This window comes from Staurois parvus, unplaced genomic scaffold, assembly GCF_062004578.1.
Source record: "Staurois parvus isolate SC_StPar_1 unplaced genomic scaffold, SC_StPar_1.0 ptg000282l, whole genome shotgun sequence".
In the NCBI taxonomy this organism is placed as follows: Eukaryota; Metazoa; Chordata; class Amphibia; order Anura; family Ranidae; genus Staurois; species Staurois parvus.
The window spans coordinates 4,276,798-4,289,805 of record NW_028318078.1 but is presented as its reverse complement, the minus strand read 5'-3'; the positions used below and the strand labels follow the sequence as shown (position 1 = coordinate 4,289,805).

At 41.6% G+C, this 13,008-nt stretch overlaps 1 protein-coding gene across 3 annotated transcripts in view; it reads right to left on the bottom strand.

Moving 5' to 3' along the window:
- CACNA2D3 (calcium voltage-gated channel auxiliary subunit alpha2delta 3) overlaps window positions 1-13,008 on the bottom strand; it is a 1,248,789-nt gene that overhangs the window by 273,259 nt on the left and 962,522 nt on the right. For all 3 annotated transcript variants that reach the window (XM_089681870.1, XM_089681868.1, XM_089681867.1), the window contains one exon: window positions 11,602-11,723. In XM_089681870.1, the coding sequence (XP_089537996.1) occupies window positions 11,602-11,723 (122 nt within the window). The remainder of the gene's footprint in view (window positions 1-11,601; window positions 11,724-13,008) is intronic.

Sequence of the window (13,008 nt, the reverse complement as noted above, 5' to 3'; positions counted from 1 at the left end):
CTAAAAAGTAGTACATGAGCTTTTACACAATCCCTCACTATCTTCTGTAGCTTCAGTTACTGTGAAGCAATTAATCCTCAAAATTCACAGCAGAAGCTCTGAATTTGCTGTCCATGCTAGATAATTAAACTTGACATGGCAGCCTTCTATTTTCTAATGTAAACGCAGAGCAGTAGCTGTTAACAAAGAAACTTACTAATTCTGCTTTGAATTTTGAGTTCCCGACCCGGTCATGTAATCAAAGGTGATGGGGTAAAGTGTGACATCTCTGACCAAATATGACCACATGGTCATATTTGGAAAATGGCATTGACCAAACATGGCATAATTGGTCCATGACATCACCTGGAAGCACCCATCCCTTTGTTTACTTATATATTATATATATAATATTAAAAAAATGGTGTTTCAAACAACAATATATCATGCAACGGTGACCAGAAGCTGTGTCACGGTGTAAATACGCGTTACGTCACTAGACCACGTGACTTCCTCAGGGTAACCTGAGGAAGTCACGTGGTCTAGTGACGTAACGCGTATGCATGCCGTGACGCAGCTTCCGGTGCACGGTGACGCACATCCATCGCTGGACGCAATCTTGGAACACCCAGATATCCCTAACCCATGCAGTACACCCAGGCATGAAGTTCTAAAGTGTTTTTATGCATTTTAAATGTGAGTGGGCATTTTATTTATTAATAAAGGAGATTTATATATTAAATTACTACACTATGGAGGATCTATTTCTTTCTCACCATGGCCTTTGGTGAGAAACATATCTAGCAGATATACCTTTTCTGAGAGGCCTGGAGTATCTTATATAATACCTGAGAGAGGAACTACAGGTGATTGGAGTAGGATCCAGGAGTGATCCTGAAAGCGAAGTGGCCCATTGGGTCGCCTAAAGGAGGTGAGGGGGCAATTTAGCCACAGAGGATAAGTGTGCTGACACTTTCACGGATATAGTCACCTTTGGCACGTTGCATGATATATTGTTGTTTGAAACACCATTTTTTGAATATTTATGGACTGTTAGAGACTTTATGGTTTTGTGTGATTTTTTTGTGTGATTCATTGTTTGGTCACCTTGGCACCAATCACTTTCAGTGTTATTTCCCTTATATATAGAGTTTTTTCATCATATGATAAGGGATGTTATTATTATTATTTATATATGAGAGGTACTTCACATTTGCTTAGTGTGATTTTTTTGCACTTATTTTAGGTCACACTTGTGTGAGCACTTCATGCACTTTATTTATATATATTTTTTGTCACTTATTAAGTGTGGTTTAGTTGATTGCATGATTTTGATTTATTGTTTAGCACTGCACTATTTTAGTAGGAATTTTTCATGTTTAGGTAAGCATCTGGTATAGATTTTTTTGGTGGGGGACCCTATACTTTTTTTATTTTATTTTATTTTTTTTACATGGGGTTTAAATTCACTTGAAAAGTCTGGTAATGACGTAGGAGGGCCATGTCCCTTTTTACATTTATTTTCGTGCAAGGCCCCTCTTGACATGGTATGTACTTTTTTTTTGTGGAGAGTCCCCCATTAACATCTATATCAGATGCTTATCTAGGATGAGGGTCTGTTACTGGTGAAGGGAATCCGGGGCTGTTTGTTTATAGACAGAAGTAAATTGGCTGAAGCTGTCATTTGCTGGCAATTTAAACAATTTTTTTTTGGGAAATGTAAAATATACTGCAGTAGGTTATAGACATTGTATAGTGTGCCACTGTACAGGCAGGATAGGGGAACCCTCAAGCTTGTTATTTTGAAGAATTTAGAATTTATTTTATTTTTGCTTCAGTACATGCCCCTCAGGGCAGTATCTGGCCCTTGTGCCATTTGTTTGACTTGATTATTAGCCTAGAAAATAGTCATTTTTTACCATTTGGCTCCCATTGACTTCAATAAAGTTTGAATTCAGCACCCAAACTTTAGTAATGTTCTCTGCACCTTTCTTGAACTGAACCTACATGTTTGGCTCATCCCTAGTGACAACATTTTCAGCCCCAGTCCTACCTTCTGCCTGCTCTAAGCTAGGATAGTAGGAATCATCAAACATGTGACACTAACCCTTTGTTCTTTCCTTCCTGCATCTTTACCTTACCCTATCTTACAATGTATGCATTCCCACTTTAAGGATCTTTAACATTTTTAACTTATCTTTAGCAGCTCAATCTAAAATCAAGTTTCATGTAATTGCTTTGGATGAGTTCAAGGAATACTTTAGTAAAATGAGAAATGCTTGTATGCATTTGTCTTAGTATTAGTTGTGAATGTGTTATTAAAGATACCAGATTATTGAAATTTTCTTCAAAGCTTCACTGCTTTCAACTAATGACAGCAGGGACAAATGATCCAGTTATTGACAGCGGCTCAGTGGTTTCTTTTTTGTAATGCCAATTGGCACTATACTTCTTATCTCCCTCTAGTATATGACAGGTGACAGAGGACAAAGAGGACACAATATGCTGATGTGATTGAGTGAGCTGTCACTTTATTAACTTTGCATGTGTACTATTAATAACATAAAAAAATGACATGCCAAATATTATTCAGTCTTTGGAGCAACAGTGTGCGATCTCAGGATCAACTGCCTTGCAGAGGATCAGTATATACACAGGAACATACATGACCTCTAATGTTACATCCCAAACTGAATTGTACATTTAGGGCTAAAATGTGTTCTGAGTAGGGAGTAGATGAAGTAAGGAAATGTGTTGTTTTTTGTTTGCTGTCTGTACCCACTGGGAAGATTTCCCTAACTTTCCATCCTGAAGAAACAGGGGGAAGTGAGTGGAAACATGAGGAAGTTATGGGAAATTTCCTCTTGAAAAGTTTTCCCAGTTGGGCGTTTTCTGTTCCATTGATAGTTTTTAAATATTGTATTTCCTATTCTCTTCTGGGGTCCTTTGCCAGAGCTCTCCATTCCGTACTTTATAAATGCACACACGTGTACATATCTGAACATGCTTGAGTGCAAATGGCTGTGTTACTCACCACCATAGCGCTACAGCAAGGGTATTCCAGGAATTAAATTGTCTATATATATATTGCTTAAAAAAAAGGAACACTTTGAAAAATATCATACTGGATATCAATACTGATATGGACTAGGTAATGTGTTAGGAATGTAAGGATGTCCCATCATTTGATGGAAATGAAAATTATAAACAGAGAACTGAATTCAAACACAAACTGAAAATCAAAGTGAAAAAATGATGTAGCAGGCTAGTCCATTTTGCTGAAATTTAATTGCAGCAACTCAATGTGGTACTCAGTAGTTTGTATGGCCCCAACGTGCTTGTTTGCATGCCTGATAACGTCGGGGCATGCTCCTAATGAGACGAGATATTTCCTCCCAGATCTGGACCAGGGCATCACTGAGCTCCTGGACAGTCTGAGGTGCAAGCTGGCGGCGTCAATTGGACCACAACATGATAACCCAGTGTTCTATTGGATTTAGGTCAGGTGAGCGTGAGGGCCATCCAATGATATCAATTCCTTCATCCTCCAGGAATTGCCTGCATACTCTCGCCACATGAGGCCAGGCATTGTCGTGCACCAAGAGGAACCCAAAACCCACTGCACAGGGTCTGACAATGGGTCCAAGGCAGTCAGGGTGCCATAGCCTAAGCTTTAGAGGTCTGTGCGTCCCTCCATGGATATGCCTACTCAGACCATCACAGACCCACCACCAAAACGGTCATGCTGAACATTATTACAGGCAGCATAATGTTCTGCACGGCTTCTCCAGACCCTTTCATGTCTGTCACATGTGCTCAGGATGAACCTGCTCTCGTGTGAAAAACACAGGGCGCCAGTGGTGGACCTGCCAATTCTGGTGTTCAATGGCAAATGCCAATCGAGCTCTATGGTGCTGGGCAGTGAGCACAGGGCCCACTAGAGGACGACCTCAGACCACCCTTATGAAGTCTGTTTCTGATTGTTTGGCCAGAGACATTCACACCAGTGGTCTGCTGAAGGTCATTTTTGGCTCTGGCTGTGCGCATCCTGTTCTGCTTTGCACAAAGGAGCAAATACCGGTCCTATTGATGGGTTAAGGACCTTCTACGGCCCTGTCCAGCTCTCCTAGAGTAACTGCCTGTCTCCTGGAATCTCCTCCATGCTCTTCAGACTTATTTGGGAGACACAGCAAACCTTCTGGCAATGGTACATATTGATGTGCCATCCTGGAGGAGTTGGACTGCCTGTGCCTCCACCTATAAAGCCATTCCTGTTTTGGGAGTCATCTCACTGTTGCCCATCTAGTGCACCTGTTCATTTCATTAACACCAAAACAGCTGAAACTGATTAACAACCCCCTCTGCTACTTAACTGACCAGATCAATATCCCAGGAGTTTATTTGACCTGATGCTATACTCTGAATAAAAAGTGTTCCTTTAATCTTTTTGAGCAGTGTATATATATATATATATATAAAACATATATACGCTGTATAAGTCAATAGGTGTCCTATCCTATAACCAAGGCTAGATTTACCACTCAACACAACAACAAACTTGTACCTAGAACAAAGTCATTTTTCCCTGTACAATTATTTGTTCCCTTTCAACATTTGTAGAATTGCAATCTTCTCAAATAAGCATATTCACACATAATACATATAACTATTTGAAAAAAATATTCTGTTGTAACAGAGTTCATGCTAGTGGAGAGGTATAGCTTTGAAGACCACTTTAACTTATTTAATTGGAGAGTAAGGAGAGAGTTATAAACCCCATCAGATTTTTTTTTTTTGGCCAGCTGTGTCCCATTGAGGAAATTGACCATTACTTCCTGTCCCATAGCAAAAACAGGAAGTGAGAGGAAATCCCTGAAAATTTAGGAAATCCCTTGGGACCCCCCAGCAGAACTACTGTCCCCATTGGAAGATTTCCCCCTATTACTGTTCTGGGGGCAACTCAAAATTTGGGATTTTCTTTTACTTTCACTTTTGCTGATAATGAAGAACAGGACAAATAGAGAGGGTGAATCTAATAGGTGTTCTAATCCATCTCTACTCTATCAAAAACAAAAAAAAAAAGTTTTGCCTTTAGTCATATTTTAATTTATTGTATAGCAACTGTTCATCAAAGATGCTGATTATACTGTTTGCATAAATATATCAGCTTGAGAGGGAATATAAAACTGAATATGAAGTAGCAACATAAACATAAAGGATCACAATAAAATATCATATGAAAACTACATCAAATTTTTTTTTCATGCACACGTTCCTGAGACTAGGTTTACACTTGTGGGGGTGGGAGGCTGTAAAAGCACACCACTGAGCTGCATTTTTACTGGTTCCCAGTCACTTCCCCTTATGCTGCAAAACCAGTGGATGGGGATGCACAACTGATGTCTTGAACAAGATCAATTCAAACAAATGGGGCCACACTGCAACTGCCCTGCAACAATGTACAGGTTTTTAAAGGTTAAACAGTCAGTGAGGAGGTGACAAAGTACTTTCTCACCACCTGTCAAAATGCCCTCTCAAAAGTGGTCCACTATGAATTGCTTTTTAGAGAGCATAACTACTGCAAATGAGCAATTAGTGAATGAAGTGAAGCTGAATTACTTCAATCATCCAATCATGTATGAGCAAGGATCCTGTTTTTTTTTATTTGGTAATAGGGTATTTAAAGTGAACACAACTTCATCTCATTCATTAAGTGAAAATTCAGATTTCAAAGAGAACCTACTCTATGCCTTTAGCAAATCAACCCCATTATGGATTGATTTACTAAAACAGAAAGTGCAAAATCTGGTAGCCAATCAGCTTGGTTAAGCTTTAACAAAACACCTGGAAGCTGATTGGTTTTATTGAAGAGGTGCACTAGAATTTGCACACACCCTTTTCTAGTAATTCAAACCCTTATGGTTACTGGTGTGACACCCTCTAGCTTAGTTAGGTAGGATTTTTCTTTAGACAAATGCTGGGTAGCAGCCTGGGATGAGTCAGCCTGGGAGTGAGGCAAGAGTACAACTCAGTACAGGCTGGGAGGCTCTTCAGGTCAGGGCTTCTGGATGTTTAAGGGAACTTGGCCAATCCCCAGGCAGAAGGCCAGGCATGGTGACCAAGGACAAACCTTAAATGTGGAAGAGCCTGAGCAGCAGGAGAGTCAATTGGAAGATGGACTGAAGGAAGGTGCTGGAGTGTGGAGCCTGGGAGGGGCCCCAGGGATTGAAGCCTGCCTAGAGGCTGGTTGCTCTACAGGAGGATCTTCACTGTTCCACCGTCTCTTAAGGTGGACATCCTGAGCAGCAGGGAATAAACCAGCCCAGTGAAAGGCCTGAAAGCAGCTACCAACCCACCACTCTGACAGGACAGGGCAGTGTGAGTACTCTTACACCCCCTGGGCCAGATAAAGGAAGAGGACAGTCAGGTGCAAGACCCAGCTAGTCTTCATCTGAGACTACTTAATTTTTAGATCTTGGAATCCCTTGCCCAGGGATTCCCTCAGTGCAGCCAGGTGAAGAAGAAGGATTCACCTGGGTTCCAAGGGGGCTTAAAGTTTTCGAATAGAGACGGTGCTCTATTTGCTATTTTCTGTATCCACATCTTTTTGTACAGTGTACAGGTCACTAAGAAGGTTGTCCTCAAGTTTACAGTTCTTTGGGCACTTCATATATCCTAGACCTCATCCAAGTTTTTAACCCCTTAATAAAAACAACTAAAAACCAGATTAAAGGCCGTTTACTAACTACAAGTGTGCAAATGTGGAAAATGCATGTTGCTTGGCCATGCAGAGCTTAGAGGGACACAAAACAAATCAAGAGGCCCTCAAGAAGGTAGTGCTACACTGGGGATAAACTATCTTTCTACATGTACTCACACAGATGGTGCCTAGAAGGGATATATTACGTTATACATGAACACTGTACAGAAATGAGATGGGAGATTTGTAATGAACTTGTAGTAGAAGATGAGTAGCAGTCCAGCAGACCACTCCCGCTGTAGACATTTGAAGAGATTATAGGAAGGAAGTGGGAGGATGGGGATCCAGATAAAAGACACATGGAGCTAAAGAATATGAGAACGTGTTAGAGGAAACACTATTTTTCTTGTAACAAAAATGCATTTGAATCATTTGTTGCTCAAAAATATGACCTGAAATCCATATTTTATGGTCGACCGAAAAAGAGGTTTCAGTTCATCACACGTAGAACCCTTAGAGCTCAACAATAAAGTCTAGAATCCAAGTGAAAGAGATACAATATGGACAATCCCACTAATATCCGCCTCGCCACTGTAATAACATTACTGGTGTCCCGAAGTAGGCTGGAGCCCGTCAGTCAGACAACAATGGCAAGATTAATACATCTGCCACTAATGATGATCCCATGTTGTGTGGGATTTCAGAAATGTTTCTCAGCAGAATGACTCAATTAGACAATAAAACAAATGTGGATTTGACACCCCGAGGAAATATGGCAAAGAAGTCAATAACTTGTCTGCTGCAAAGTGCTCTCCCTCTGGTTGGGAATTAACTTGGAAAACATTCATAAATGGACTAAACAAATGTGGAAGATTTGAAATTCAGATTGTTATTACCTCCCCTAACCTGATGTCGGAATGAAACCAGAGAGACAGTCTACCACGAGTTTAAACTTTGGAAATAAATCTTTTAAGAAAAAAAAAAGTTACATCTGAAAGCAATTGAAACAAACAAGATGATGTTCTAGTGATGTGCAATCAAGCTGAAAATATAACTCTGGAATGGCTGGGTTGCATTTTGTCAAATCGAGCTTGGAATCTTGAATAATGAGCTCAGTACAGTCCTGTACCTTATTTGCTGGAAGTAACTGTCAGATTGTAAAAGTTTTGTTTGAGCTGAAATTGGTTACAGCACCATAGGAGTACCTGTGCAACAGGATTTATAAATGCTCCCCTTCCCTTGAAGATCATATGCCAATGGGTAAACTTTAGTCAGGGCACTAACCACAGCAGAGGTGCTCGAAGACCTGGCATTCCTGAAAGTACTTTGCATGGCTGCAGGAATTTGCACTGGTGCATAATGAATGCTCAATGACGTGCACCAATGCTCATTGGCGCACGCATGCATGCTAGCACACAGGTGCGCACCCAGTTTGGCACCAGATGGCTTTATAAAGTAAACAGTCACTCCCTGCAATTGCTGGTTGATCTTTGCCTCCCCAGTGCATTTGTCCTGTGTTCCCTTGCTTCTGTGAATTCCTGTTACTGACTCAGATTGCTTCTGGACTTGTCTTCTACCCACTTCCTGACCTATCTAACAGATCCTCTCTCTCTGCTCTCCTGTGTATGACCCCTGCGATCCTACAGACTGCGCTTGCTCTGATCCCTACCTGGCACCTGACCTTGGCTTTGAACTGACTTCTCTCCTGCCTTCTCTACTGAAGACCTGCTGCTTCTCATGAGTGCCACCTGTCTGCAGACACCACTCCAGTGCATCAGCTGTACTCCTGGGCTTTCCTTTGACAAGCATCCTAGTCAGGCCATCTTTGCAAGCATTCAGCAGGCAACCCGTGCTACTTTGGCCTGACTCTGTTTCATCTTCAGGGGAATCTGGAAGTTAACCGCAAAGGAATCCCTCTATCCACTGGCCTCTAGCACCAGATACATGAAAACTTCACTTATTTCCTCCCCTTTGTTTAAAGTGGAACCTAACTGCATCTGAGCACCACAAATTGATGATGTTGTTTAGTCAATTTTTAATATTCAGAGCAAACTTTCCGATCCATCCCTGTCATCATGTTGTATCTGTTGAGAACCCCCCCCCCCCCCCTGTCATTTCTAGCTGCAGCCATCTTGAGTAAGGGCAGCTGATTCCTTGAGCATTTACTTCCTGGAATCCATCTGCACTTAGCTCAGGCACGTAGGCAGAAGGTCGTGTTTATCTGAGAAAACCCCTCCTTACTACCTGCAGTTGAAAAAAAATGCTCATGCAAGACTCCTGGTATGTATGATATTATTTTGGCATCTCCATGGCTGCACAGAGAAGTGCAGGATCTGGGGGTGGAGTTCTGTCCTCCTCTTTGCTGCTGACTGCTGAGACAAGGTGGGGGCAGACATGTGGGGAGTTTTGCAGCTGCGAGAGAAGTGCAAGAGCCACATGAAATGGCCTGTCAGTCCAGAATGTTGAGCCTTGTGTTTGACACGTGCTTTAGAGAATTTACTACTTCCTGATCTTGTAAACTATTGTTTTGTATCTGTATTAGAAGGTTTCCCCAGGGCTGGTCATGATGGTACGCAAAAACAAAACACATATTAAGTGAATAAAAAAAATGCATGTGAAAAACCGACAAAAAAGTGTACTTAAGGGTGTGTCACTAGTCCACCCCCCAAAGAAGTAGAACCTCTCCCTGATCCTCTGAATCGCAAGGCTCCTGAAAGGGGCAAGGTACACTCATTGTCCACCTAGCCAAAAGGCCTGGCAGAGCCCTCTCCTCATGGTCAGCTGAAGCCGACCACCGAGTACTAGGTGAGGGGCTCTCCCAAAGAGAGACCCCCAATTCAGGGGAGGAAAGAACCTTATGGCCATACACCCTTCCCTCAGACTTCAGGGCAGGCCTGAATACCAACATTCTCCATCCGTGTGAAAAAGGAAACACTGACAAAAGTGCAAGTGACACACATGTGGGTTAGGTTTTGTGACCCCATTGGCGACACTTGTTCCCTTATTTCCTGTATCCCCCAAACAAGAATTGGGGGTATGGTTGTCCCTGGAACAGGAGATCCCAGACAGCAAAACAAACATTGTTAAAAGTTCTAACCCTGCAACTAAGTAAAATGCTTTGGCTGCAGTTGGGCATTGATGACAGAAGCAGTATGTGTTTTGTACGTATTGTTGTCAATAAAAAAAGGGCCTACATGATGACTAAATGAAGCCCCAGTTGCCTCAGACTGTACACAGTACAACACAAAGAGGGTGCTCAAACCCTCCCTCACTCGATTCACATTTAGCAGAAAAAAGTTGGGTGTATCTCCATTTTCTTATCCAACTTTTTTATGATAAATTAAAGTGATATTAAAGCATGCATTTATCATACATACATAGAAACAAATATCTTGTGATGCACGTTAAACATTAATGTTTTAAGTTTATTGTTTCCCATAGAATCAGCTGGTTCCTTGAATGGGTCACAATTTTTTGGCTTTAGGGTGCCTTCAGGGAAGTTGTGCTTAGGGAGGGCTCCCAGAAAGAGACGAAGCAGCTAACCTACTGAATTCACTCAGCAATGGCTACTTACCATTACAGACATAAACAACCTTTCACTACTGTCTGTGATAGAATCAGCACACCAGACCCCTTCCTCCTAGCCATCGGCCAAGAACTATATTAATAAACTTACTGAAATACAGGGACAAATAATTTATTCTTTGTAAGGTCTGTAACAGTGGTGACCTCCTTAATGGCTCATAAATTATGCTCTTTCTGAATTTTTACCCTGCAGTCCAGAAAAGGAAAGACAGATTTTTGGAAGTGGGGAAACACTTGCAACAACACAAAATTCAATATTCAATGATGGATCTGGCTAAACTACTCATGGTGGCAGGTGGTGAAACCATGTTCTTTGAAACTCACGCAGCTATGTCTGACTGGTTAGAACGGCAGGGGAATTGCATGCGAAATGCATAATAAAAGAAGTCCTGATACTTATAGAAGTTGAGACCAAAGAGTCACTAGTTTTTTCCTTACTGCATTTCTGTTTGATGTTGCATTTAGATCAAGTTCTTTTAAAGATGGCCTTACCCAACACATGCTTCGAAGCTTGCCTAAACTTCAGTATGCTTTTATGGTTCATATACCCTCTGATCAATTTCCTTAAACAGTTAGACATGTGCATTCTGGAAGATACCTAACGACATTCTCACAACATAACCCATTTTCTATGAGAAACCCTCTTTAACAATTTAGTATTCTCAAAGGAAGATGTGCCGAGGGACCTGGAGCCGACGGCATTACAGATTTACAAATGTAAGCGCTTGACAACATATGTGGTCTAAACAATGTATGGAAAGGAGGTTTCCCTGGTTGATGACAATGAACTAGTTTAACAAATTTGCAACATTTAAATTGATTCTAAAGGCTTATATTTTTTAAGAAAAAAATAACAAACATGTTATACTTACCTGCTGTGTGCAGTGGTTTTGCACAGAGTAGCCTGGATGCTCCTTTTCTCAGGTCCCCCGCAGCTCCACTGGCAGCTCCCTCCTGTCAGGTGCCCCCACAGCAAGCAGCTTGGTGTGGGGGCACCTGCTACTCTGTGTGGGCCCACCTCCTATCTCTTTTCATTGGCCCACTGGCTGTGATTGACAGCAGTGGGAGCCAATGGTTCCTGCTTCTGTCTCAGCCATTGAGAAGAAGGAGTCCCGGGATAGTCGAGACTCCAGTGCACATCGCTGGATCAAAAGGGGGCTTAGTGAGTATTAAGGGGGAGAACTTGGGGTGATGCTGCACACAGAAGGGAAGGTTTTTACCTTCATGCATACAATGCACTTAGGTAAAAAACCTTGAGCCTTTAAAACCACTTTAATATTACTTTATTGCACAAGACAAAGAAGAGATGAAAGTTGACAATTCACAGTAATACTGACCTGTACTGAAAGGGATGGAGTAGACAAAGCTACCAGGAATCTGCTCAGCTGCTCTGCGGTACCACAGGGGAAAGTGGTCAGCATTGTATATACTCTCTCTGTCCTCAGATGTAAGGAAATCTCTTGAAACATAATAGGAGAAATAACAGTCACATTACATATGTGTATAAAGTAAACACTTTCAATGATATGCAGTATGTTTACATTATCTAATGAAGTGGTGAAGAGGGAGATGGAGTTTTATTGCAGATAGATACATTTTTTATGGAATCTTTGCTTTCTATATAATTGGGGCAAAGTTACTATGGATCACATATTTGTGTGTGTATGCACACACCTTGATTCTGTATAATTTCTTCTTTGAAGATCATTATTTATTGCATTTGGAAGTAATGGAAGTACTTTTCACACTTGCTTTGCTGTCTTTTTAAAGCATATCTAAACCAGTTCTTAGATACAGTGGTTGCATTAGTTTTCTTTTTCTCAGGCTTTCTACCTTTTATTTTACCTACTAATCCTGTCAATACCATACTTCCAGCCTTGGGAGACTATGCTCACTCACTGCCCTGGATTTATAGCAGGAGCCATGATTGTCACCCAGGTTAAACTTCAAACACGTCTGCCATTGTTCATCTCCTTGGGGGTGGGGAGGTAGGGAATTAGTAGTTTACTGAAGAAAGATAACAATGCTTTTGTGTTCAGTTCATATTGGACAAGAACAGGAGCGGACTGACAACTCATGAGGCCCCCGGGCAATAGGAGATCATGGGGCCCCTGTATCCTTGCCCACACTCAAACCACACCCAAAAAAAGCCCATGAAAGGTACCAGGGGCATCTCATGGGCCCCCTTCTGACCCCGGGCCCTCGTGCAGTGCCCAAGGTCCCAAATGGTCAGTCCGCCCCTGGACAAGAATAAGAGCACATCATATCTAGCAAGGTCAACATGTATTTTTAATACTTTCCTAAAAATGAAAACTAACAAAGCCCCCCGATCTAAGGACTGGTAAACTGGAATATATTACATTTTTGCTCTTGGATTTGGATGTTCTTTAACTATAAATAACTAAAATCCAGATCAATCTCTTTCCTTGGGTTTGGAGTCCCTGGCAAAAATCAGTAATAAACCTTACGCAGAAACCTGCCTTATGGATTTCTACAGACCATCTCTAAATATGTATCTCTGTATGAAAAAAATCCTCATAAATTTTAGCGCTCATTCACACCAATTGTGGTGTGAGAAGGTGCACCACACAGGAATGCACTGCCCTTGTTAGACGCACTTGAGTGCTATTAATTGTTAATGGCTACAAAACGCATCTAATGAATGCATGCACGTTGCGGCCACCAAACTGCATGGCACTGCAGTATCATGAGGTTTGGTGCAGCGCATTTTTAAAAGTCATGCC